The 26,868-nt window shown below is 46.0% G+C and overlaps 1 protein-coding gene and 1 non-coding gene across 2 annotated transcripts; both read left to right on the top strand.

Moving 5' to 3' along the window:
• Window positions 1-215: 215 nt before the first annotated feature.
• On the top strand, window positions 216-26,414 carry ZNF329 (zinc finger protein 329). Its single transcript, XM_007457520.1, has 6 exons — window positions 216-462; window positions 587-707; window positions 13,839-14,250; window positions 14,308-14,773; window positions 23,749-23,754; window positions 26,254-26,414. Exons 1-6 carry the CDS (start codon window positions 216-218, stop codon window positions 26,412-26,414), a joined length of 1,413 nt encoding a protein of 470 aa, XP_007457582.1.
• On the top strand, window positions 9,587-9,659 carry TRNAE-UUC (transfer RNA glutamic acid (anticodon UUC)). The gene has a single exon. It is a non-coding gene; the product is annotated as a tRNA-Glu (tRNA).
• Window positions 26,415-26,868: the final 454 nt, after the last annotated feature.

Raw genomic sequence — 26,868 nt, 5'->3', positions numbered from 1 at the left:
GGAGGCGAAGACTGGGCGCAGGGCGGGCGGTGACAGCCCGGAACCTTGCGGCCGACCCCCGCCCACGGCGAGGGGACTGGATCCGGCGCGGTGCCGAGCAGAAGCGAAAGGCAGGCACTCAGGTCTCTACACCGCACGGGTCCAGCGGTGGCCGCGGAGTCTCCTGAGACGCGCACATCCGGGTCCCGGCGCGCGCACGCGCATTTGTACCGAACATGGCCGCGGCAGCTCCCGCCGCTGCCGCAGGTGCCGCCGGCCAGCCTCCGGTGAGTCCGCTGCGCCCCTCGTCCTTTCGGTGCCCCGATTTCCCCCTGAGGACGGTGTGTGTGTGTCGCGGGGGGCGGTGTCCGCTGGGCCTTGGTGACGCAGGAGCGAAGCGTCTGACGGCGGGTTTCCCGGGGTCAGTGGGCGCGTCCGACTCGCAAGGCCGGGGGTCCGCCCGAGGCGCGGCGGCCCTAGCGAGTGAGGACGCCCCCGGCCAATGTAGACGCCCCTCTTTGGCGGTGTGGATGTCCCCCGGCGGGTGTGGACGCGCCCCTTTTGCAGTGTGGACGTCCCATGCAGTTGAGGACGCCCCCTCCGGCAGGTGTGGACGCCCCCCTTCTGCGGTGTGGACGTCCCCTGCAGTTGAGGACGCCCCCCGGCGAATGTGGACGCCCCGCTGCGGGTGTGGGCGTACCTCGGCGGGTGTGGAAGCTCCCTCTTAGGTGAGGACGCCCTAGCGATTTCCTCCGCGTTTCCCGGCGGTTCCGCGCTCGTATTGAGCTCGTCCTTCCATAGGGGCCTTTTTGCCCCTGCCTGCCGGATGTCCTGGTCCGGCCGCTGGGGCGAGCCCCGGGTCTGCCCACCTTCTGCTGCCGGGTGGTGGGAGGGCCCGTGTGGGCGTCGGTGGGTCTCAGGCCGAGGTGGCCGCGTTGCGCCCGCCGACTGTGCCGTTTCCCACCACTCGGCAGACCGGGAGGTGTCAAATCACCTGTTTTTTCCCCACCTAATAGCTGCAAAATCAGATCTTGCTACGCTTCTCAATGAGGGCTGCGTTTTTCCAATTGTTAGTGGCCACTTCGCTTTCCTCTTCCTTGATTTAGTGAGTTCGTTTCCTTAGCTCCTCTTCCCGCAGTAGTTCATGATAAAAGTTTTTCTACATATAGAAAAGTTGAGACACTTGTGCGTCCTTATACCAACTCATTGACTCTCTGCTGTACTTGCTGTATGCCCTATATTTGTTCCCTTTGTCCACCCTTTTAGCCACCCACTAATATTTTTGGGATACAGTCAAAGTAAATGGCAGATATCACTCCACTCCCCCCTCAAACACCTTACTACGCTTAACATCAATTAGAGTTCAATATTGCTTTTTAAATTTTTGAGGGAAAACTGACCTACATTGAAATGCACAGATATTCATTGTATCACTGGATGAGTTTTGACAAATGCAGTCCAAACCTTTATCAAAATTACCATCAGCCCAGAAAGATCCCTTATCCTTTGCCAATTAAAAAAAAATTGCTTATTAGCGACTTGGGCTTGTAAAAATATGTTTTGAACACTAAGACTTTGTTATTTTTTCCCCCCACAGCAAGCAACGTTTCTCCCTTCTATTGATGGCTTCTCTCCCTTAGCACCCGACTTTTTATTTTGAAGTTTTACACCTACAGAAATGTTGCAGGAATAGTTCAATAAACACTTGTAAAACCATCCAGATTATCAAGTTATTAATACTTTGCCTCATTAGCTTTACCCTTCTTTTCTCCCTGCCTCAAACACACATCTTTTTATATCTTACACACTCTCCCACAAGACAAAAGGTTTATTACTCACGTAATGAGACTGTCTTGGAGAGCAGGGCAGATTTCCCATGATGATCCAAAAAAGTGTGAGTGGGACTTCCCTGGTGGTCCAATGGTTAAGTCTTCTCCCTTCCACTGCAGGGGGGCGTGGGTTCAATCCCTGGTCGGGGAACTAAGATTCGGAATGCCACGTGGCATGACCAAAAACCAAATAAACAAACAAAAATCATGAGACAGCAGGAAAAGGAGGCTCGCTGGGCTTCTATAGTGATTAATGGAGTTGAGATGAGGGTGGCCTTGCATTGGTTGGGGCTTGCATGGTTTGAACTTCCTGCCAACACCAAGGAGAAAACACTCAGGCTTTCTTGTTAGTTTGCCTCGTTTGCAGAAGGAGAAGGGGCAGTAGGTGGTGGTGAGGATGGGGGGTTGAAAGCTGTCAGCAGTCAGTCATCAAAAATGAAGTCAGGGGCTTCCCTGGTGGCGCAGTGGTTGAGAGTCCGCCTGCCGATGCAGGGGACACGGGTTCGTGCCCCGGTCCGGGAAGATCCCACATGCTGCGGAGCGGCTAGGCCCGTAAGCCATGGCCGCTGAGCCTGCGCGTCTGGAGCCTGTGCTCCGCAACGGGAGAGGCCACAACAGTGAGAGGCCCGCGTATCGCAAAAAAAAAAAAAAAAAAGTCAGGGTGTTAATCACGATTGGTAATGAGGTGGGTAACTTTATTTGGACAGGGCTAAAGTTAGTGGCAAACAATTTATTTTTGTTAAAGAATGTATCATTTGAAGAAGTAAACATTATCATGTGTGGTCCACAGAGATGGCAAGAACCATGCAGATGGGCTCAGGCATCTGAGGTCTGGCAACCATTGATGTCAAACATCCAGTCATTGGGCTTAAGTGGATCCCTCTGCAGGGTCATAGAGACTGGGTATAAAGCCCTTCAGAGGTGAGTGCCTGGGAATGGAATTCTTCATAAGGTTTATTTTATTTATCTATCTATTTATTTATTTTTATTTTTGGCTGCATTGGGTCTTCGTTGCTGCACGTAGGCTTTCTCTAGTTGTGGCGAGCGGGGGCTGCTCTTCATTTTGGTGCACGGGCTTCTCATTGTGGTGGCTTCTCTTGTTGTGGAGTATGGGCTCTAGGTGCGCGGGCTCAGTAGTTGTGGCTCGCGGGCTCAGTGGTTGTGGCACACGGGCTCAGTAGTTGTGGCTTGTGGGCTCTAGAGTGCAGGCTCAGTAGTTGTGGTGCACAGGCTGAGTTGTGGCTTGCAGGCTTTAGAGAGCAGTCTCAGTAGTTGGCTCGTGGGCTCAGTAGCTGTGGCTCGTGGGCTCAGTAGTTGTGGCTCGTGGACTCTAGAGCATGGGCTCAGTAGTTGTGGCCCACGGGCTCAGTAGTTGTGGCTTGCAGGCTTTAGAGAGCAGTCTCAGTAGTTGTGGCCCACAGGCTCAGTAGCTGTGGCTTGCAGGCTCAGTAGTTATGGCTCACGGGCTCAGTAGTCATGGCTTGTGGGCTCAGTAGTTGTGGCTCGTGGGCTTTAGAGTGCAGGCTCAGTAGTTGTGAACTGTGGGCTCTAGAGCACAGGCTCAGTAGTTGTGGCATGCAGGCTCAGTAGTTGTGGCTCCCTTCTGTTTTACCCGTGTGAGGTAATGCTTAACTTCGGTGGCTTCTCTTGTTGCGGAGCACGTGCTCTAGGCACGTGGGTTTCAGTAGTTGTGGCACGTGCGCTCAGTAGTTGTGGCTCGCGGGCTCTAGAGTGCAGGCTCAGTAGTTGTGGCCCACGGGCTCAGTAGTTGTGGCAAACGGGCTTCAGTAGTTGTGGCCCGTGGGCTGTAGAGCGCAGGCTCAGTAGTTGTGGCGCACGGGCTTAGTTGCTCCGCAGTATGTGGGATCTTCCTGGGCCAGGGCTGGAACCCGTGTCCCCTGTGTCAGCAGGCATGTTCCTAACCACTGCGCCACCAGGGAAGCCCTCTCCGCAAGCTTTAATCCCAAGATACCAGAAACATGACGAGTGGAGTCTAGACCAGTAGTTTTGACTCCAACAGATTCAACACCTGCTTAATTGTTTAAATAGCTGTATCGAGGTATAATTCATATACCATATAATTCACCCTCTAAGGTATACCATTCAGTGCTTCTTAGTATATTCACCAGGTGGTGCAGCCATCAGCCAGATCAGTTTTAGAATATTTTCATCATGCCCCAAAAGAAAACCCCTGCCCATTAGCAGTCACTTCCCATTTCCTCGATCCTTCTTAGCCCCAGGCAATTACTAATCTACTTTCTGTCTCTGCATTTGCCTATTGTAGGCGTTTCATATAAATGACCATACAGTATGTAGTCCTTTGTTTTGGTTTCTTTCACTTAAAAATGTTTTCAAGGTTCATCCCATGTTACAGTGTATCAGTACTTGGTTCATTTTTATGGATGAATAATATTCCCTTGTATGAATATATTAATTTGTTTATCCATTCATCAGTTGATAGCCATTTGAGTTGCTTCCATTTTGGGAGTATTACGTATAATGCTTCCGTGAACATTCACATACAAGTTTTGTGGGGTTTTTTTTTTGTGGAAATATGTCTTCGTTTCTCTTGGATGACCTAGGATTGGAACTGATTATAGCCACCCTAGGGGGTGTGAAATGGTATCTCGATGTATTTTTGGTTTGCAGTTCCCTGGTGGTTAATGATATTGAGCTTCTTTTCATTGTGCTTATTGGCCTTTTGTATATCTTCTTTGGAGAATTGTCTATTCAGATCCTTTGCCCATTTATGAAATGGGTTATTGGTCTTTTAATTATTGAACTTTAATTATTGAACTGTAAGAGTTGTTTATTTATTCTGGATACCAGTGCCTTATGAGATATATGATTTGCAAATATTTTATCCCATCCTGTGGATTTTCATTTTACTTTCTTAGTAACATTCTTTGAAGCACAAAATGTTTTAATTTTGATTAGTCCAGTTTATCTACTGTGTCACTTGTGCTTTTGGTGTTGTATTCAGGTTTCTGAAGAATTATGCCTATGTTTTTTTGGTTTTTTTTTTTTGCGGTAAGTGGGCCTCTCACTGTTGTGGCCTCTCCCGTTGCAGAGCACAGGCTCCGGACGCGCAGGCTCAGTGGCCATGGCTCACGGGCCCAGCCGCTCTGCGGCATGTGGGATCTTCCCGGACCGGGGCACAAACCCGTGTCCCCTGCATTTGCAGGCGGACTCTCAACCACTGCGCCACCAGGGAAGCCCATGCCTATGTTTTTAATTTAAGAGTTTTATAGCTTTAGCTTCTATATTTAAGCTTGTGATGCATTTTGAGTTATTTTTTGTGTAATGCTCAGTCTTTTCTTTTTTTTTTTAAGGTAGATTATCTGAAGCCATTCTGTCTCTGCTCTTTCCACAGGAGGAGTTCTACTTTTTAAAAAAAAATTATTTATTTTATTTTATTTATTTTTGTCTGTGTTGGGTCTTTGTTGCTGTGCATGGGCCTTCTCTAGTTGTGGCGAGCAGGGGCTACTCTTCGTTGCGGTGCATGGGCTTCTCACTGCGGTGGCTTCTCTTGTTACGGAGCACAGGCTCTAGGCGCGCGGGTTTCAGTAGTTGTGGCTCGCGGGCTCTAGAGCGCAGGCTCAGTAGTTGTGGCTCGCGAGCTTACTTTCTCCGTGGCATGTAGGATCTTCCTGGACCAGGGTTGGAACCTCTGTCCCCTGCATTGGCAGGCAGATTCTTAACCACTGTGCCAACAGGGAAGCCCAATGCTCAGTCTTTATGATCAATAGTAGCAATATGCCTTTTACTGTCCTGAAAAGAATTTTATAGATAATATTAAATATCCATATAACCTTATAAATTAAATGTAAAGAATCAATAAAAGGAAAGGCATTTGTATTAAAAAAAATTATTTCTATATTTAAATGTTTGGCACAGCTACCTTGAAAACATAAGAAACAGTCTGCTGCTGGAGATTGTAGGTTTGGATTAAGAGAAATAGGACAGTCAGAATTCATTGTCTTCAGCACAGTTGAATGAGGTGAGGTATGGCTGGATGCTGCTGGAACAGTGAGTGTTGTGGGTGGATCCAGACCAGGTGTATTAAATAGGAATGGAAAAAAGTACCTTGGTGGAAGCAGGTTCTAAGCACTTATGCAGTTAAGGCAACCCAGGCTGTCTGGATGATCTGGGGTGACAGGTGAAGGGTCAGTCACCCCCTCTGCTATGACCGGGAACAACATCAGGACAGTTTATCAGAGAAAACAGTTCTCCAAACAGACCTGAAGTCTCAGCATGTGCTGGGGCAACATTCAGTGTATAGAAAGACTTAGAGACCACCTTCTTTGGTGGCCATGGGGAAGAGAAGGACAGGCTGGGGAAAATGAGTCATACGGGGGCTCCAGAGAAGTGGTATTGTGAATATCTGAGGTCAGAGGACGAGTGGGGTGGGGTGGGGGGAATAGAGACGCCCCCCCCCTCCAAATTTGTGAACAGCATCAAGGTGGATTTTTTACAACATAGTTTTGGTATCATTGTACTGCCAAAAATAGCTATGCAGATATGTATGAGGGCAATAATACGAGATTTTTAAAACAACCTTAATTAATTAAATTCATTGTAGTTCCTGCATTAAATACCCTAATTTAATACTATTTCCCTGAAATCTGTCCTAATGTCCTCCTGTATGCTTGTGATTGTTTGTTCTTTTTGCAGTAACTGCTATGGCACTCAGGCCCTCATTGATTGAGTGTAGAGTTGGAATGGCCAGTTTTGGTCAAGGAGAGAGATGCAAAATAGGGAATGAGTTCATAAATTCAGGGCTGTATCTGGACTTCTATTCAACTTCCTTCCCCTAAATGAAGGCACCTTTTTTCCCTGATGTCTTGTAACACATGTAGTATTGTTCCATAGTTCAGTACCCCAGGTTAATACCTTCAGGGACTTTGTTTCACAGATTGGTCAAACATCACGTGGAGCAGTCCCAAGTGTCTTAGCAAATATGCATCCCTGGCCCAGGCCCATCAGATGCTAGTAGTTCCCCCTGCTTCCATCTTTGTGACAACCTGACACCTCCACAGATTTCTGGATGCCCCCAGGGGAGATACTGCCAAGGTCAAGCGCTGCAGGTCAGGCTAGGTGAAACTTGTCCCCTTATAGGTGCAAATTTACTTACACAGCTTTATTGAGATATAATTCATATATCATATGATTCATTCATTCAAAGTGCACAACTCGGTGGTTTTTAGTATATGCATGAAGTTGTGCAGCCATCACCACTATATATTTCCAAAACGTTTTCATCAATCCAAGAGGAAACCCCATACTAATTAGGAGTCACTCCCCATACTGCCTTCTCCCAGCTCCTGGCAGCCACTAATTGACTTTCAGTGTGTATGGAATTGCCTCTTCCAGATGTTTCACTTAAATGTGATCATACACTTTGGAGTCTTTTGTGTCTGAGTTCTTTTACTGCATATAATGTTTTTAGGATTCATCTGTGTTATTGAAGTATTTATCAGTATTTCACTCCTTCTTAAGCCTGAAGAATATTCCATTGTGTGTATTTCGACATTTTGTTTATCCATTCATCGGTTGGTAGACATTTATTTGGGTTGTTTCCGCTTTTGTTTATCATGAATAGTGCTGTTATGTACTCATAATTCATGGAGAAGTTTATGTGTAGACATATGTTTACATTTTTCTTGAGTAGATACCTGGGAGTGGAATTGCAGGGTCATATGATAACTCTGTTTAACTTTTTGAGAAACTGTCAGACTGTTTTCCAAAGCAGCTGCACCATTTTATTTATTTATTTATTTTTGGGCTGCTTTGGGTCTTCGTTGCTGCTCGCGGGCTTTCTCTAGTTGTGGTGAGCAGGGGCTAGAGCATGGGCTCTAGGTGCGTGGACTTCAGTAGTTGTGGCACGTTGCTCCATGGCATGTGGGATCTTCCCGGACCAGGGATCAAACCTGTGTCCCCTGTATTGGCAGGTGAATTCTTAACCACTGCGCCACCAGGGAGGTCCCAGCTGTACCATTTTACATTTCCCCCAACAGTGTGTGAGGGTTTCAGTTTCTCCACATGCTCACAACACTTGTTATTGTCTTTTTTTTTTTTTTTTTTTTTTTGCCGTGCTTTGCGGCTTGACCCCGACCACGGATTGAACCCAGGCCCATGGCAGTGAAAGCCTGGGGGTTTTTTTGTCTTTTTTTTTGCAGTACGCGGGCCTCTCACTGTTGTGGCCTCTCCCGTTGCGGAGCACAGGCTCCGGACGCTCAGGCTCAGCGGCCATGGCTCACGGGCCTAGCCGCTCCGCGGCATGTGGGATCTTCCCGGACCGGGGCACAAACCCGTGTCCCCTGCATCGGCAGGCTGGCTCTCAACCACTGCACCACCAGGGAAGCCCCTAAGCCTGGGTTTTGATTAGCATTTCCCTAGTAACTAATGATGTTGATCATCTTTTCATGTGCTTATTGGCCATCTGTATGTCTTCTTTGGAGAAATGTTTATTCAGATCCTTTGCCTATTTTTAAAATTTGGGTTGTCCTGTAATTATTGGGCTATAAGAGTTTTTTATATCTTCTGCAAGTCCTTTATCAGGTACGTGCTTTGTAAATATTTTCTCCTGTTTGGTAGGTTGTCTTTTCACTTTCTTAATGGTATGTAAGTCTTATTTCAATAAAGGAAGTATCTATTATAGATAAAATGGACATTCCCTTTGCTCCTCTAGGGCTGTTCCCTTCCACACTCCCAAGGCAGTCATGATCACAGCTTTGGTAGATGTGTTGCCAGGGCATTTTAATATTTTTACTTCGAGAATACTTTGTGTGTCTAAAAATTTGAACTAAGTGGTATCATCCTATATATGTCTGACTTACCTCATTTCTTTTAAGTGCACACATACATCCTCCCCTTACAGACTTGTAGGGAGGTGCTCTCCATCTCTTGTTTCCACAGGACAACTGTAGGCCACCCAGGCCCCAGTCTACTCAGAAGACTCAGTAGAGGAAACATGCAACATAGTAATAAGGCAGCCTCAGGAGGTCTGAAAAGTAGGAGCAGCCAGGAGTGACAGCTGGGGATATGGTCCTCCTGGCCAGCTGGCCCCTCCGCATCACTGTTGAATGCTGTGGACCTAGCAGGCCTCTGGGGTCTTGGCCTTGGCATCAGACTGAACAGTTCTCATGTTTCCTCACATGTGATGTTTACCTTAATTCCCTGTGTTCATAGTTGATAAGAATTTTCATCATGAGTTGGAGCTTTCCTTAAAATACCTTATCAATTTATTTACATAGGGTAAAGGGGTCTACTACTTTAATCTGAGAGCACTTTGATCAAGAGTCTGGGTGAAATTTGTTCAAATTACTTTCTGAATTTATTGAGATAGGATGTAGGGGGCTGTCTTCTACTTTAATCTGAAAATGTCGGGAACCGTATCAGTAGATGTTCTAATGTTTCATAGGCCTTCTGTTGTAGGATAAATCTAATGTTAGCATTTTGATAACTTTCTTCTGTTTCTTAATTAAATCCCCTTTTTATGATGAATATCACCTATGTATGCCTTCTTGTTCTTTACTTTATGATTACTCTTGCCAAAAGTAATTTCATTAGTCTTTTCAAATAACAGACTTTTGGTTTTCTTCATGTTCTTGGCTGTTTCCTTGTTTTTGGTTTCTGTAATTTTTGATCTTACCTTTATTATCACCTTCCTTTTACCTCCTTTTGGTTTTCTCTGTGGCTCTGTCCCTTACTTCTTAAGTTGAACAGTGATCTCACTAACTTTCAGTCTTCTCTTTAAAATACAAGCATTAGGGACTTCCCTGGTAGTCCAGTGGTTAGGACTCTGCGCTTTCACTGCTGAGGGCGCAGGTTCAATCCCTGGTTGGGGAACTAAGGTCCCGCAAGCCGCATGGCATGGCCAGAAAAAACAAAAACAAAAACAAAACAAAACAAAAACAAAAAACAAACAAAAACAAACAAACAAAAAAAAAGCCCCATGCATTAAAGACCAACATTTTTCACCTAGGAACTTCTTTAGCTGCATCCTCCTTTGCTACATGTTTTGAGATGTGCCATCATCATCAATTGTTCAGTTCTCCATGTTTTCTAAGTAGATGCTTTCTAATATGCATCAGGATTTCTCTGTGAATTACTGAGAAACAGGTTTTCATTTTTCCAAATAAATAGGTTTTTTTTAAAAAAAATACTATTATTTTTTGTATTTGGCATTCTTTCTGTTACTGGTTTTTAACTTGACCACGTTTGTAGTCAAGACACTGTGGTCTGGTCTTTGTTGAACTTATTCTTTGGCCTCATTTATGAACAATGTTAGCAAATGTTCCACTTGTGCTTGGAAAGCCTTTGGCTCTAATTGTTGGTAGTGGGTCTTCATTCAGCTGTGTGACCAGGCTGGCTAATTACATTCTCTTATGCTTGTCTCTGTTCAGTCTTTCTGCATTTCCATTTCTGAAAGAGGTTCATAAACCCTCCCAGTATGGTTGGATTTGCTGACTTTGCTCTGTGTTTGGAGGCATGCTGTTAATGTAGACATCTTTGCCATTGTTATATTGCCCTGTTATCATCCTTGAAGTTTATTGTTGGTTAGCAAAGCACCATTCAATCTTTGTTTGGTTAGCATTTGTCTGTTCCGAACTTTTGCTTTTGTCTTCTGTGTCCTTTTGCTTTTGGTGTCTGTTACAAACACATTTTTTAATGCAGTCTGACGCAGTGTTTATCTTGCCTATCAAAGCCACCTACATTTATTGTTATTGTGGTGTCCTATTTTATACTTTCTATCTTAACCTGTCCTTTTTGAGCTTTCCCCCTTAGCACCTTCTTCTGGATTGATGTGTTTTTTTTTTCCTTTTCTTTATTATTCTTTTCTTCTGTAACAGGGTTTTTCCACTTCAGCACTATTTACATTTGAGTTTTGAGGCTGGTCATTCTATGTGTGAGAGGCTGTCTCGTGTGTTAAAGGTATTTCACAGCATCCCTAGATTCCAGTAGCATCTGACCCCAAGTCATGACAGCCAAAAATGTTCCCAGATGTTGCCAAGTGTCTTTTGAGGGTAAAACCGTCTCTGGTTGAGAACCACTGCTCTGTGGGCTTGGAAGTTTTACATGACATTTATTCTTTTATTCCTGACTTGACCAGGTCTAACATGAATCATGAACAATATAAGAATGTCAGGACACTTAATTTTGCTACTCCATTCTCATCTCACAGGCCACTGCCATTCAGTATTTTAGTCCATCCCATTGTTAACCCCTGAGTCATTGTTACTGCTTCATTTTATGTGTTCAGTGCTGGATTTTATTTAAATACATGTTCTCTCCATTCCTTCCTTATGGGTTTTTTTTTTTTTTTTTTCCCTGAAGAACAGTTTTTTTCTAATTCTTTTAGCAAGTGTCCTTGGAGATAAACCCTGCTTTTGCTTTTCTGAAGCTGCCTTTATCTTTCACTCTTTTTAAAAAAAATTTTATTTATTTATTTAATTTTGGCTGCGTTGGGTCTTCGTTGCTGCATGTGGGTTTTCTCTAGTTGTGGTGAGTGGGGGCTACTCTTTGTTGTGGTGCACGGGCAGTGAGAAGCGGTGGCTTCTCTTGTTGCGGATCACGGGCTCTAGGGGAACAGGCTTCAGTAGTTGTGGCATGAGGGCTCAGTAATTGTGGCTTGTGGGCTCTAGAGTGCAGGCTTAGTAGTGATGGCACACAGGCTTAGTTGCTCTGCGGCATGTGGGATCTTCCCAGACCAGGGCTCAAACCCATGTCCCCTGCATTGGCAGGCGGATTCCCAACCACTGTGCCACCAGGGAAGTCCCTTACTTTCACTCTGACAGTTTTTTCCCTCGGCACTTTGATGGTAATCTTCCATTACTATCAGGTTTCTATTTTCGTTACCAAGTTAATCACAGTACTGTTCATTGCTTCACTGGTGGTCTTTCTCCTGGTGGCCTTTAAGACCATCTCCTTAGGTATAGCTTGATGTCCAGTTATGCTTGGGACTCAGGCTTTCTGAATCTAAGACACCACCAAGTGGAATTGCAAGGTGGCGGAATGTGCCTGTTTTATGTTTCGATGGCCACTACCAAGTTACACCGCCAAGTGGACTGACCTCTTTACGTGCCCACCAACTCTCTTCTTGCATGACCTGCTCAAGCATTATATTATCATGCCTTGTTTTACTTTTACTTGTCTGAAATGTGCATATTTTGTATTCTTAAAGTTACAGTTTGTAAATGCCTTTAGGTGCGAATGAGCAAGAATTCATGTATTCAGGACATTTCTATTTTCTCTCCGTCAAGTTCCTCCTTGTATCCTTTACACAGTTTTTTCCCTTTTATGTGCTATTCTGGAAGAATTTTTTTATAGATCTCTGTCACTGTTCCTTTGTCTCTTTTATACTTTATAGTATCGTCTCTCCACCTGCCACTTGTATTTTGACTCTTACTCTGTTTTTTTTTTTGTTTGGAAAATTTTTAAAATTAATTAATTAATTTTATTTTTGGCTGTGCTGGGTCTTTGTTGCTGTGCGTGGGCTTTCTCTAGTTGCGGCGAGCAGGGGCTACTCTTCATTGTGGTGCATGGACTTCTCACTGCGGTGGCTTCTCTTGTTGCAGAGCACAGGCTACAGGTGCACGGGCTTCAGTAGTTGTGGCACGCAGGCTCAGTAGTTGTGGCACACGGGCTTAGTTGCTCTGTGGCATGTGGGATATTCCCGGACCAGGGCTCAAACCTGTGTCCCCTTCATTGGCAGGCAAATTCTTAACTACTGTGCCACCAGGGAAACCTGAGAGCCAGTTTTCTTGATATCTTCAAGTCAAAGGGGTGGGAGCATGTTTAGAGAAAGATTCATAACAGTGAAGACACTGGCAGCCACTTACAGTACTGTTTCCCAGCTCAGAGCCAGCACACATGATGTAATTCTCATAATAACCCTGCAGGAAGGTCGTTGACAGATCTAGGAATTTCAGAAGTTTCAGGTTACCAGGCCTGTGTTGTGTCCCATCCACGAAGGCAGAACTCTGACCACAAAGGTGGGGTGAAAACTGCTCGTTCAATGCTATTGTAAGCCCATTGTGAAGTGGAGGATCTGGAGTGTGTACTGATTATTGGTAGGGGAAGTGGGTGATGGGGACAAGCACACAGTGGCTGAGATGTGTTCCTGTGTGATCAGAGTGACACCTGGCCTTTGATCTCCCACGTCTCAGGCTAATGCTTTTGGTGATATTTACCCCCAACACCATTCCCCCTGCCTGTTCTCTAGGAGGGTGGAAATGCCATGTGGCTCTTCTTGAACCTGTTCTTGGCTCCATCCCTTGACTCTCACAGTATCTCCCCCTCATATAGATCTGAATTTCAAAAAGAAAAGAAGTAAAAAGACACACTCACACACTTGGCCTGTCACCATCTTTCATTCCTCTTCCACGCACGGCTTCATATACTTAAGTCTGTCTTTTTCATTCTTTGCTTTCCAGCCTGAGACAGAAGATTGAAAATGACAGCTGAGAAAATTCATGAGGAAGAACTGTCCTGTGACATGGAGGTGGAAGGATTTACACGAGAGGGTCCTCATTTCTCCATTCTAGGTAACAGTTGGGACTGTGAGAACCAGGAGGGACATTTGAGGCAATCAGCCTTAACTCAGGAGGAACCAGGAGCTCAGGAAGCAATTCATGAATATCCCGGATTTGGGGAGCATTTGAGCATGAGCCCAGACCTTCCACGACGTCAGAGAGTTTCCACAAGAAATGGTTTCCATGTACGTGGCTCAGGTGTTAAAAGCCTGGATTGTGACCCAGCTTTACACAATTGTCAGAAAAGTTATGTAGTGAAGAGAACGGGTGACAGTGACACCTGTGGGAAAGCCTGCAACCATTCCATGGAAGTTATTCAATTTGGAAGAACTCAAACTAGAGAGAAACCCTATAAATACCCTGAAAGTGTTAAGTCTTTCAACCATTTTACCCCTCTTGGTGAACAAAAAATAATGAAAAGAGGGAAGAAACTGTATGAAGGTAAGGACTTTGGGGACATCTTTACCCTGAGTTCATCTCTTAATGAAAACAGGAGGAACAACCCTGGAGAAAAACTGTACACATGTACTGAATGTGGCAAGTGCTTCAAACGGAACTCTTCTCTTGTTTTGCATCACCGAACTCACACTGGAGAGAAACCTTATACCTGTAATGAGTGTGGAAAATCCTTCTCCAAGAACTATAACCTAATTGTGCATCAAAGAATCCATACAGGAGAGAAGCCCTATAAATGCAGTAAATGTGGGAAAGCCTTCAGTGATGGGTCAGCTCTGACACAACACCAGAGAATTCACACTGGGGAGAAACCTTACGAATGTTTAGAATGTGGGAAAACCTTCAACCGAAATTCGTCCCTCATTCTGCATCAAAGAACTCATACAGGGGAAAAGCCATATAGATGTAATGAGTGTGGGAAACCTTTCACTGACATCTCCCACCTCACTGTGCATCTCAGAATCCACACTGGGGAGAAGCCTTATGAATGTAGCAAATGTGGAAAGGCCTTCCGAGATGGCTCATACCTCACCCAGCACGAGAGGACTCACACTGGAGAGAAGCCCTTTGAATGTGTGGAATGCGGGAAATCCTTCAACCGTAACTCTCACCTCATTGTGCATCAGAAAATTCATTCTGGGGAGAAACCCTATGAGTGTAAAGAATGTGGGAAAACTTTCATTGAGAGTGCTTACCTCATCAGGCACCAGAGGATTCATACTGGTGAGAAGCCCTATGGCTGTGATCAGTGTCAGAAACTTTTCAGGAACATCGCTGGCCTCATACGTCACCAGAGGACTCATACTGGCGAGAAGCCCTATGAGTGTAATCAGTGTGGTAAAGCTTTCAGGGACAGCTCCTGTCTGACCAAACACCAGAGAATTCACACTAAGGAGACCCCGTACCAGTGTCCAGATTGTGGAAAGTCCTTCAAGCAGAACTCTCACCTGGCAGTACATCAGAGACTCCACAGCAGGGAGGGTCCCAGTCATTGTCCTCAGTGTGGGAAAACATTCATAAGGAGCTCTTCCCTCATCCGACACCAAAGATCACACCCTGGAGAACAACCCTTGGATATTTAATGAACGTGGGCCACACTCATCTTCTGACTGGCTCTCAGAAACCTATGTGAGGGAGAAGTGTCTTCAGGGGTGGCTCCTCCCTGTCAGTGGAAAAGATTGCTTTGAGCTGTCCAGTGAACTGGTGGATGTGAGACATTCCTCAGCCATCCTGTTAAGTCTATATATTAGGGAACTCTTGCAGAGTATACAGGATGGTAGTAAATGTGGCAAAGGCTTCAGGGATGATTCAGCCTGTACCAAACATGATAGTGCATACACTGGAATAAAACCTGAGAAAATCAGGTAGATACTTCCCTGGAGAACTCACCTACCCGTACATCCGAGTCCTTAAACTGGAAAGAGCCTGTGTAATCGGGAAGAGGAATCCTTTAGGAGGGAGTGTCTGCCTTACTGTACGTAAGCAAACTCTTACTGGAATCCAGCAAGGGAAGCTGTCGGCAGGAGCCCTTGCTGTCTTAGCTGTGTCAGCAAAGGCATGCTGGTGAGAAACCCCACACAGTGCTCCAGCTCACAGCAACCACAGAATTACAGCGGATTGGCATTTGAATGTATTTCCGCGTTACATTCCTGCCAGGTGCTGAGGACTCGTTTCAGCAGGGGCACCTGGGTGAGGAAGTCGCTTGTGAATGAACAGTGATGTTATTCCTCTTAATATGGAGACCAAAGCAGGTTCTCCTAAGAAGGAAAGGGCAGCTGCTGAGAAATATGATGTGTTGCTTTAGTTGTTGAGACAAACAAACAGAGAAACACTGAGTTGTTATGTTTACGTTGTCACCCCTCATTGTTCATTTGGGACACTTGTGATTTGTTCCATGCAACCATGCCAAACCATGATGATAAAGGTTTTGTTGCCATATTGAAAACGCTTATAATATGGCCGGCAACCAAAAGCATAAAATAGAAAATTTGCCATGTAAAGTGTGCACACATACGGATGTAGGTTGGGAGTCGATCATAGAGAAATAAACATGGGGTCTCCTAAGTGACTGTTACTTGCGTATGATTTTTCCTCTATCACAAATCATACATTGTTATAATCATTTGATGAGGAATAAAAAGGTGGAGAAAAAAAGAGGTGAGTTTGGGTTTTCTTTGGACCTTTTTAAAACCAGAAGTGGCTAAGTCAGTGTTGCAGGGCAGTTGGTTGTAAGCATGGATGGGGACATCTCGGCAGAAACTTCTCTGAATCAGCATCCCACAGCTCAGGGCCTAAGAATAACTTCTTTCTTTGGGACTTGGATAATGAGAGGGTGTTATTGTGAAGAAGAGGGTGGGTCTCCGGGAATGGGGAGTAGGAGGCTACAGAGAGGTCTGGGAGGACCTGGGAGCATCCCTCCTGAGGCCCTGCAGTGCTGGCTGGCTGAGAGCTGCTCACACTGGTTGGCATAGCCTCGGAGCCCTGGGGTGGCTCCCCTTGGAAGTTTGACTTGTTCCTATGGAGGCAGAGTCAGAGGGAAGGTCACTGAGCTAATTAAGGCTATGAGGTAATCTGCGTTGTTTTAAGCTATGTTTGTGGTGCTTTGTTATGGCAACAATAGAAAACTAGCACAAGCATTAAAGGAAACTCTTTCCTGCCCTTTCCCTGTTTCTTCTGGTCCTCCTTGCACTCTTTCAGCCTGCTCCTGGCTAAGACTGCAGCAGGGCCGCTGATAGTCTACACCTCACCTTCATACAAATTAGGAACACCAACCCCACCCCCAGCCCCTGCAGGGCAATGCAAGAGGAAAACTCCTTGGAGCAGCTCTTGCTTTGGAGATGCTGCAATTGGATATTGGGCTTCTCTACACCAGGGCTAATAGCTGAATCTGAGAGAGACCCCGGGCATAGCCTCTTTTTTTTTTTTTTTTAATTTATTTATTTTTGGCTGCGTTGGGTCTTCGTTGCTGTGCGCGGGCTTTCTCTAGTTGCGGCGAGCAGGGGCTACTCTTCGTTGTGGTGCTCAGGCTTCTCATTGCGGTGACTTGTTGCAGAGCACGGGCTGTAGAGCATGTGGGCTTCAGTAGTTGTGGCACATGGGCTTGGTTGCTCCGCAGCATGTGGGATCTTCCCAGACCTGGGCTCAAACCCGTGTTCCCTGCATTGGCAAGTGGATTCTTAACCACTACACCACCAGGGAAGCCCCAGGGCATAGCCTCTTACAAGCCTTGACTGATTGGTGGCCAGTATGGCTGGTTTTAACCATTCCTGTCCAGACCCAGGCCCTCTTCTGTTCTCCCACAGGCTGGGTTGCAATACTTGATTAACATAGCAGTCAGGAGGGTTTGATCCCTGGTTGGGGAACTAAGATCCCACATGCTGCGTGACGCAGACAAAAAAATAAAAATAAAACACAGCAGTCAGGAATCCTCATTGGTAGGCTGAATAATGGCCTCCCACATAGGTCTACATCCTAATCACTGGAACCTCTGATGGTTTATATGGCCAAGGGACTTGGAAGGAGTAATTAAGTCAAAGATCTGAGACGGGGAGATTATCCTGGGTTATCTGGGTGGGCCCAGTGTCATCACAGGGGTTCTTACAAGAGGGAAGCAGGAGGATCAGAGTCAGAATGGGATATGATGATGGAAGCAGCTGCTAGAAGCTGGAAAAGGCAGGGACACTGGTATCCCCCCTGAAGTCTCCAGAAGGAACCAGCCCTGCTGACACCTTGATTTTAGCTTCATATGACTCATTTCAGGTTTATGGCTCTGGAATACATTTGTGTAGTTTTTTTTTTTAAAATATATATAAATTTATTTATTTTTAGCTACATTGTGTCTTCCTTGCTGCACGCAGGCTTTCTCTAGTTGCGGTGAGTGGGGGCTACTCTTTGTTGCGGTGTGCGGGCTTCTCATTGCAGTGGCCTCTGTTGTGGAGCACAGGCTCTAGGCACGCAGGCTTCAGTAGTTGTGGCACGTGGGCTCAGTAGTTGCAGCTCACGGGCTCTAGAGCACAGGCTCAGTAGTTGTGGTGCCTGGGCTTAGTTGTTCCACAGCATGTGGGATCTTCCCAGAGCAGGGCTCGAACCTGTGTCCCCTGCATTGGCAGGCAGATTCTTAGCCACTGCGCCACCAGGGAAGTCCATTTGTGTAGTTTTAAGCCAAAAAGTTTGTGGCAGTTTGTTACAGCAGCCATAGGAAATGAATACATTGCCCTTTCTAGTTCTTTTAGAACTTTAACCTTCCCTGCTCCTACCTGGAGAAGTATTCGGTGTGCATTCCCTTGCCCAGCAAGTTTAAAAACTCAGCTTGAAAAAAAAAAAGGAATTCCCTGGCAGTCCAGTGGTTAGGACTCTGTGCTTCCACTGCTGGGGGCCCGGGTTCAATCCCTGGTTGGGGAACTAAGATCTCACAGGCCTTACCCCGAGGCCAAGAAACAAACCAAAAAAACCCTCTGGTGGTGTCTGTTTGCTGCTTTGAGAGAAGGCATGGCCTGCTCAACCAAGTGCCCTTTGGGGAATTCCAGAACTAGTCTTGAAAATTAAGTCCTATTAATAAACAGCCATTAGTGAAAAGAGATCTCAGAAAAGTTAAGGAAGAGATGCCTCGTACCTGTACTCCCAGCTCCCGCCCACTTCGCTGGCTGAGGGGAAGGAACCTTTCAGCATCCTGATAGAAGTCCATCTCCTAAGAATGTGTAGAAGTTCCAGATGTGCTCTTGGTTCATGGATGGCCATCTTCTCGCAGTGTCCTCACATGGTGGAAGGGGCAGGAGAGTTCTCTGGGGTCTTGTTCATGAGGGCACTGATTCCATTCATGAGGACTGCATCCTCAGACCTAATCACCTCCCAAAGACCCCGGCTTCACATACCAGCATATTCGAGATTAGGAGCTCAAAATGAATGGGATGGGGTGGGGGACCACAAATATTAGTACGTAGGTTTTCATTCCTCTTGGTTAAATACCTAGGAGTGCGATTGTGGGTCATTACAGTAAGTCTATGTTGAGCTTTGTAAGAAACTGCAAAGCTGTCCAAAGCAGTTGTACCATATTGCTTTCCCACCAGCAACAAATGAGACTTTGTGATGCTTTGCATCCTGGCCAGCCTTTGAAATTTCAATTTTTTAATTAATTAATTTTTTATAAATTAATTTATATTTTATTTTTGGCTGCATTGGGTCTTCATTGCTGTGCGCGGGCTTTCTCTAGTTGTGGCGAGCAGGGGCTACTCTTCGTTGCGATGCGCGGGCTTCTCACTGCAGTGGCTTCTCTTGTTGCAGAGCACAGGCTCTAGGCACGCAGGCTTCAATAGTTGTGGCTTGTGGGCTTCAGTAGTTGTGGCTCGTGGGCTCTAGAGTGCAGGCTCAGTAGTTGTGGTGCACGGGCTTAGTTGCTCCTTGGCATGTGGGATCTTCCCGGACCAGGGCTGGAACCCGTGTACCCTGCATTGGCAGGCGGATTCTTAACCAATGCACCACCAGGGAAGCCCCATAATGTTTTAATTGATAGCCCTGTCACCTCCCTGTTCCCTCTTCTCCCATCTCCCCCTTGGTCACTCTGTTCAAGTTTCAGTGGCCTCCCTGCTCTTTCTCATACACGCCAGGCATGTTCTCATGTCAGGGCCTCTGCAATCCTTGTTCTCTCCATGGGGATCCTCTTCCCCCAACACGTTCTGGCTCAGGTCCTCACCTCCTGCAATTCATCAGTCACACAGCACCTACTCAGCGAGGCCTTCCCCGAATTCTCTATTTAAAACTGCAACTGCCTCTGCCCAATAGTCACACTCTGTCCTCTCCCTGCTTTATGTCTCTCCAAGGCTTCAACCCATCTGACTGATACATGATGCATTGTGCTTATTTACTTTCCCTGCTGGACTGTAAACACATTGTTCTGTTTTCTGCTTTATCCCTGGCTGCTGGAATACTGCAACAAGTACTCAATAAATGTTTGTTGAACTAAAAGAGCTAGATGGAGGTACACCAGCACAAGTGAACAGTGGGCAGCCACACCTTGGGTGCATGTCTTTGTTGCTTTCTGATTCTAATGTAATCCTTGCTCACTGAAAGCCAAGACTTGGAATGTCCAGAAAAATATGAAAATAAGAAATCACATCCAGAGTCTCAGCTGTCACCAGCCATCATGATTCATGTTTTGGAAAACATCTTCCAGTTCATTCAATCCACAAACACTTGATGAGCATCTCTAATGTATGCCAGCACGTTGGTCCCTGTAGAGTCTAACTAGGAGCACGACAGACAGTGTGTCCAGCCTTGTGGAACTGGCTAGTTAGAAAGCAAGATGGGCATTTATCAAACTATCACAAAAGCATCGATGTGAACTTGAATAGGAAAAAGAAACAAAATAACAGCAGAGAGCTGTGAGGAGTGATTAACCAAGGAGTAGAGAAGGAAGACTGCCCCTGCAGGGAGTGGTATGTGTTGATGTGGGAGGGGAAGTAGGGGCATCAGGGAGAAAGGGGTGAGGGGAGTGGGCAGGATGAGGTAGGTAGAGCCTTGTAGACCTCAGACTATGTTAGGGGAACACTCAGGGCGGAGACCCAGGAAGCAAGCAACCATGGGAAAAACAGGGAAAGGAGGCAGCCAGATGAAGATGAAATGGCCAAGAAGGGAGGAGGGAAGCTAAGGGTGGGTGATGTTATGGACCAAGAGAGAATGGGATTTAGGAAGGAGAGACCCCCTCCACCGTGGGAGGGGCAAAAGGCCATAGGTGAAATCCCTTCGTGGACAGCAGTTGGGGAAATGGCTTCACTGGAGATGAGGCGGGTATAGGGTTCAAGGCTGCCTTTGCCAAATTAAAAAAACCCACATTTACAAGGACAGCACTTAAGACCCTAAGAGATGAATAGGTTGAAAGTGTGTTTAACCCAGAAGAAAATAACAAATACATAAGTCTAGGATGTCTAGGCTTAGAGTGACCAAAGGAATTCAACTGAATCCTTTCTGGTAAAATAGATTAAACAATTTTTAAGTAGAAAAAAATTGTAGGTGTACAAATCAATGGATTTTAGTATTTTCATGAGGTCATGCAGTGATCACCATTCTTTAATTCCAGTACATTTCATTACCCCCTCCCCCTCCAATTAGCAGCCACTTCCTATTCCCTCCTTCCTCCAGCCCCTGGCAACCACTAATATACTTCCTGTCTCTACAGATTTCACTACGCTGGACATTTCATATAAATGGTATCATACGACAGGTGCTGTGACTTCACTCAGCATAATGTTGTCAGGGTTCATCCGTGTTGTAGCAAGTGTCAGTATTTCATTCCTTTTTATGGCTGAATAATATTTAATCATATGGCTATATTACATTTTGTTTATCAGTTGATGGACCTTTGGGTTGTTTCCGCTTTGGGGATCTTATGCATAAGGCTACTATAATTGTTCATGTACAAGTTTTTTTTGTGAATATATGCTTTCAGTACTCTTGAGTAGAAGCCTTGGAGTGGAATTGCTGGGTTACATGGCAACTCTGTTTAACCTGTCGATGAAAATTCAATGAACAATCAAACTAAGAAGAGAAAGAGGAGGATTTTATTTGAGCCAAACTGAGGATTATAACCCAGGAGACTCTCAAAAAGCTCTGAGAACTGTACCACCTGCTAGAAGTCAAAGATACATTCATACACATTTTCGGGACAAAGGAACGTACATCAAAATGATACACTGATATCGTACATAAAGTTCGTCAAAGACACATAGTCCAGGTAAGCACAGACAATGTGAGCAGTGAGTCACCACGACCCCCTACAGAGTTGGGAAAGAACCACGCCCCCCGCCCCCGCCCCCGGGGCCCGGCGAAGCCGCAGTTCGGAACCTGCGCATGCGCACAGCCAGGCGGCGCGCTGACAGGGAAGAGGAAGTCGACGGTCCGGTGTCCGGCACTATGAGTTTCCTTCAGGTGGTTCTTGGGCCTCGGTTTTCAACCCCCGGGCGGGGAGAGAGCCCTAGGCCTGGCTGTGGGGAGCTTCAGGGCGTCCAAGGTGACTGGGAGCTGCGCGGCGGCCACCTCCGGGCGGGGCAGGAGCGGGGTGGGCGCGGGTGCCCGGGAGTTGGGGGGGACACCTTTGCCTGAATGGCACGGACCCCCTTATCTCCCGTTCTCCCCATGGGGGGCGGACCCCTTATTCCCTACTCCTATGGCGCGCAGACCCCCTAGTCTTCCCCCATACCAGTGAGGTACGGACCCCCATTCGCTCCTCCCCGTGATGTGCAGACCCCCATTCGCCTCTTCCCATGGGGCGCGGGCCCCTATATCCCGCTCCTCTCCCTTCGTCCTTTCTCCTCCCGCGTGGGCGGATTCCCCTTCTTTCTCTCTCCCCCTGGGCACGACTCCCTAACCTCCTCCCGGTCCTTGCCTGTCGTCACTCTCTCAGGTGCGCAGCCCTCCACCCCCGTCTCACAAGGTTTGGGCTTGCACAACCTGTTCAGTTTCCTGTGTCGCACTCCCAAGGATGCTTTCCCCTCTTTTCGTCTTCCTCACCCAACAGCCTTGTTCCTGCCCGCCCCCCTCTGCTCTTCCAAAGACCGATTCCCCCTGCCCTCTACGAACTCTCCCTCACCCCCAAACCTCGGTCGTGGACTGAGGTGCCCTTATCCACAGGCCCCTAATCCCCTGAAGCTGTCATCCACCCTCACCGTCCCCCCGGTCCCCCGGGACAGACACCTCAGAGTGTGGGGTCCTCAGCAGAACCTCTGGGCCCCGAAGCCAGTCCTTCCACTCTCTGTAAATAGAGTCTCCGCCTTCTGCCCACGTTCCCCACCGTCCGCCTTGATGTTTCCCTTTCACCAACCCCCACATCATCTCTGCCTGAAAGTCCCATGCCTGTACCTCCAATATAGTTCCAGAGTTCAGCCACTGCACCACCCCTTCTCCCTGTAACGGAACTGCTCCCTGCTCCCCTGCCTCTGCCCTCCCCACCGTCAGTTCCCCAGCAGGAGCCCATCAGCTTATGTGTCACATCATGTCCCATCTGTGCTCCAAGTCCCCTATGGCTCCCCTTGCTCTGTAACAGCCGGAATCCTTCAGGGGCTGGGGCTGCTGGCCAGGAGCTCTTTGCTCCTGGACTCCGGGTAGTAAGGAGCTTGCATAACAGTGAAAATCAGAGCCCTGCCTGCTTCCTTGGACAGCGTGTTCCCTGAATCTGGTTGGTTTCTGAGTTGTGGATAGTGCTGGAGGTTGGAGCAGTCAGGGCCACCAGCCGTAACTCCAAAAACTGACCCAGGTTTGTGCGCTCTCTGAGTTTGCAGTGAGTGTTTGATAGCAACAGATTTTGTATTTTGTCCTTTGTCTGCATCTTCCCCACCAGAATGCTAGCTTCACCAGGTGGAGGTCTCTCTCTTTTTGTCATTTATTTATTGTTATTTATTATTTATTTATTTTAATTAATTAATTTATGGCTGTGTTGGGTCTTTGTTGCTGCCCGCGGGCTTTCTCTAGTTGCGGTGAGCAGAGGCTGCTCTTCGTTGGGGTGTGCGGGCTTCTCACTGCAGTGGCTTCTCTTGTTGCAGAGCATAGAATCTAAGCACGACAGTAGTTGTGGCACGCGGGCTCAGTAGTTGTGGCTCACGGGCTCTAGAGCACAGGCTCAGTATTTGTGGCGCACCGGCTTAGTTGCTCCGTGGCATGTGGGATTTTCCCTGAGCAGGGCTCGAACCCCTGTCCCCTGCATTGGCAGGTGGATTCTTAACCACCGTGCCACCAGGGATATGTCCCAGATGGCGGTCTTCATCTCTCTCATCCATTGATGAATCATCCCTGCCTAAACAGGGCCTGGCACACAGTAGGTGTTCCGTAAACACTTGCTGAGTGTGTGGAAAGGGCCATTCCTGTGCGACCGTGGGAAGGAGCTAGTCCTTGTCCAAGAGACTTGAGATCATAGAGGGGGTGCGGTATACATCTAGCAAACACTCATCTGTTGTCTCCAGGCTGTCGTTACAGCTTTTCCCTTTATAATATCCGTAGCTTCGAACAATATGGTGTGTGTGTTTGAAATTGATATGTTCAATGTGTGAAACTCTGCTACCTGCTTCTCTTACCAACCTACTGTGTACTAAGTGGAGCTTTCTGCACATACTGTTTTCACTACTGTACAGTATTCCGCCTTGTGAGGCTGCCACAATTTATTTGTTCCTTCCTACCACCTGTTGATGGATATCTTGTAAATTTATGGTTTTTCAACATTCCCAAGAGTGCCCTAGGGGGCATCTTGAACATGTGTCCTTGTGAAATGAGTAAGGATTTCTTCAGCATGGTGGTTCTCAAGGTTTTTTAACCCAGGCATTGTAAGAAACACATTTACATCACGACCCCCATACATACGTAACTGGAGGAAAAGTTTGATGAAACAACACTATGTGTGAGGTCCTCTTATGTTAGTTTTGAATTTTAATTTACATCATTTTAAAAAGAATGCCGGTGTTGATTCACTACATTGCTGTGTGGTTTACTTTTTGAACCTGAGCCACAGCAGTGAAAGCACTGAGTCCTAACCACTGGACAGCCAGGGAATTCCCTGCTGTGTGGTTTAAATTTTGATTTAAACTCAAAATTATCATCCAAAGAGGCTGTGTCATTTTTTTATGCTAATAAAGACACATTAATGATATGGACACTACCAATAATATAATGTTAACAGGGAAAAACAAAAAGAAGGCCCAAAATTGTCTGTACAGTTTGACTTTAAGTATGTGAAAAAGATTCTGCAGGAAGAAAATAGGAAGTAAATGCACCCAAGACAATTTTCTTTGTATTTTATGTTTTCCAAGTTTTCCATATTGAGTGTGTATTATATTAATTCATTATATTAATTTTAGAGTGACATTCTTAACAGGAAAATATTTAAATGGAATTTGCTACAGGTTTTGTTTAAATAGGATGCTCCCCTGTTGAATCTAAAATAGAATTGTTTGCCCTACTTCATTTACTTACAACTTTTCAGAAACATATTTAACTCATAGAACAAAGAGATAAAATAGTTTTCAATCTGGATCAGCTGCCAGCTATTGCAAGCAGCTGGAGGGCCAGGCGATTCTGGAGCTGGCTGGAGGGAACTGAGTGGTTTTGCACAGCTCTACCCTGCCTCGACCCCAGTTCTTCGAGGCAGAGTAGAGATGTCCAGACCACCGCAGCCTTCCTGTTTTCTCCTGCATCAAAATCTACTGTGTAGAAAGGATTTTACAAGTCAGCATTTTGCTGGGGTGGTAACTGCATGGTTTTCATACAGGTCCCAGCTAGTATCATATTTTCCCCGTTAGAATGCCTGTAACCATCTCTTGAACACCTTTTGAGAAAACTGTTATAAATTTATTCTCACCTGGGTGTTAATGAATGCTGATCCCTGAGATAGTACCTCTCCCTTAGGAGCATTAATGTTTCCCGTATTTTCTATTTTAACAAGTTTCTAAAATATTAACAGAAAAGTTGAAAAAGAGTATAATGAACACCCATCACCCATCATCTAGATTTATATGTATGCAGTATATAAAAGTTATATAGTATGTATTTGTAATATGTATGTGTATATGCATATTTTTGCATATTTGTGTATGTGTATTTTAATCTGTATTTGCGTGTATGTGTGTATATATGTATGTACACGTGTTTATATGTGTATATTGGTATATGTGTATGTATGTGTGTTTATGAGTGTATGTGTGTCTATGTATATTTATGTGTGCATGTATATTTACTGTGTGTATAATATGTGTATTTCTATATTTGTGTATGTATAACCATTTGAATATAAGTGCAGATATGACACTTTACCCTTAAATATGTCAGGACATAAATTCCAAGAATAAGGGCATTCTTCTGCACAACCATAATACTGTTATTGCTAAGAAAACTAGCAATAATTCTCTGTATCATCTGATAATCCATCCGTGTTCAAATTTTCCCAATTGTCCCTAATGCCTTTTTCTTAAATTTATTTTTTTGAACTATAGTTGATTTACAATGTTATGTTAATTTCTGCTCTACAGCAAAGTGACTGAGTTATACACATATATACATTCTTTTTTATATTCTTTTCCATTACAGTTTATCCCAGGATATTGAATATAGTTCACTGTGCTATATAGCAGGACCTTGCTGTTTATCCATTCTATATGTAATGGTTTGCATCTACTAACCCCGAACTCCCAGTGCATCCCTCCCTCACCCCCTCTCCTCCTTGGTACCCCCAAGTCTGTTCTCTATATCTGAGTCTGTTTCGTAGATAAGTTTTTTGTGTCATATTTTAGATTCAACCTATGAATATGGGAGAATTCATACTGGAGAGAAACCCTGTTAAGTGTACGGATTGTGGAAAATCCTTCACCTGCAATGGTCACCCCATTGTGCATCACAAAATCCATTCTGGGGAGAAACCCTGTGAGTGTAAAGAATGTGGGAAAACTTTCATTGAGAGGGCTTACCTCATCAGACCCCAGAGAAGCCCTATGGCCGTGACCAGTGTCAGAAACTTTTCAGGAACATCCTTGGCCTCGTCCGTCACCAGAGGATTCATACTGGTGAGAAACCCTATGAGTGTAATCAGTGTGGCAAAGCTTTCAGGGACAGCTCCTGTCTGACCAAGCATCAGAGGATATAGGATCAAGAGCCCCTGTACCTGTGTGTCAAACCCTGTGGGACAGGGTTCCAGAGCAGCTATGCTCTTACTGGACATCAGAGTCCACTGGAGTCAGCGAATGGGAAGATGGCTCTGTCTGATTCTCTTTACTTATGCCATGTCAGAGACTTCATATTGAACAGCAGTTCTTTGAAAATAGTATAATTCATCCCTTACTCCTCAGAACAGAAATCCCAAGACGTTGTGTTTGTGTAATAAGCTGGGAGAATTCTTCTGCCACTTTGCTGAACTTATTGGAAAGAAACTCTAGAAACATAACAAATATGTTAAAACCTTCAGGGGGCTTCCCTGGTGGCGCAGTGGTTGGGAGTCTGCCTGCCGATGCAGGGGACGCGGGTTCGTGCCCCAGTCCGGGAGGATCCCGCGTGCCGCGGAGCGGCTGGGCCCGTGAGCCATGGCCGCTGGGCCTGCGCGT

This window comes from Lipotes vexillifer, unplaced genomic scaffold (genome assembly GCF_000442215.2).
Source record: "Lipotes vexillifer unplaced genomic scaffold, Lipotes_vexillifer_v1.1 scaffold995, whole genome shotgun sequence".
NCBI lineage: Eukaryota > Metazoa > Chordata > Mammalia > Artiodactyla > Lipotidae > Lipotes > Lipotes vexillifer.
This window is presented reverse-complemented; position numbering and strand designations above follow the sequence as displayed.

Coding starts and splice junctions, on each gene's coding strand:
- ZNF329 (XM_007457520.1), top strand. CDS start 216: ATGGCCGCGGCAGCTCCCGCCGCTGCCGCAGGTGCCGCCGGCCAGCCT. Junction 463..586: donor AGGCGCGGCGGCCCTAGCGA/GTGAGGACGCCC, acceptor CCCCTCCGGCAG/GTGTGGACGCCCCCCTTCTG. Junction 14,251..14,307: donor CTGACATCTCCCACCTCACT/GTGCATCTCAGA, acceptor AAATGTGGAAAG/GCCTTCCGAGATGGCTCATA.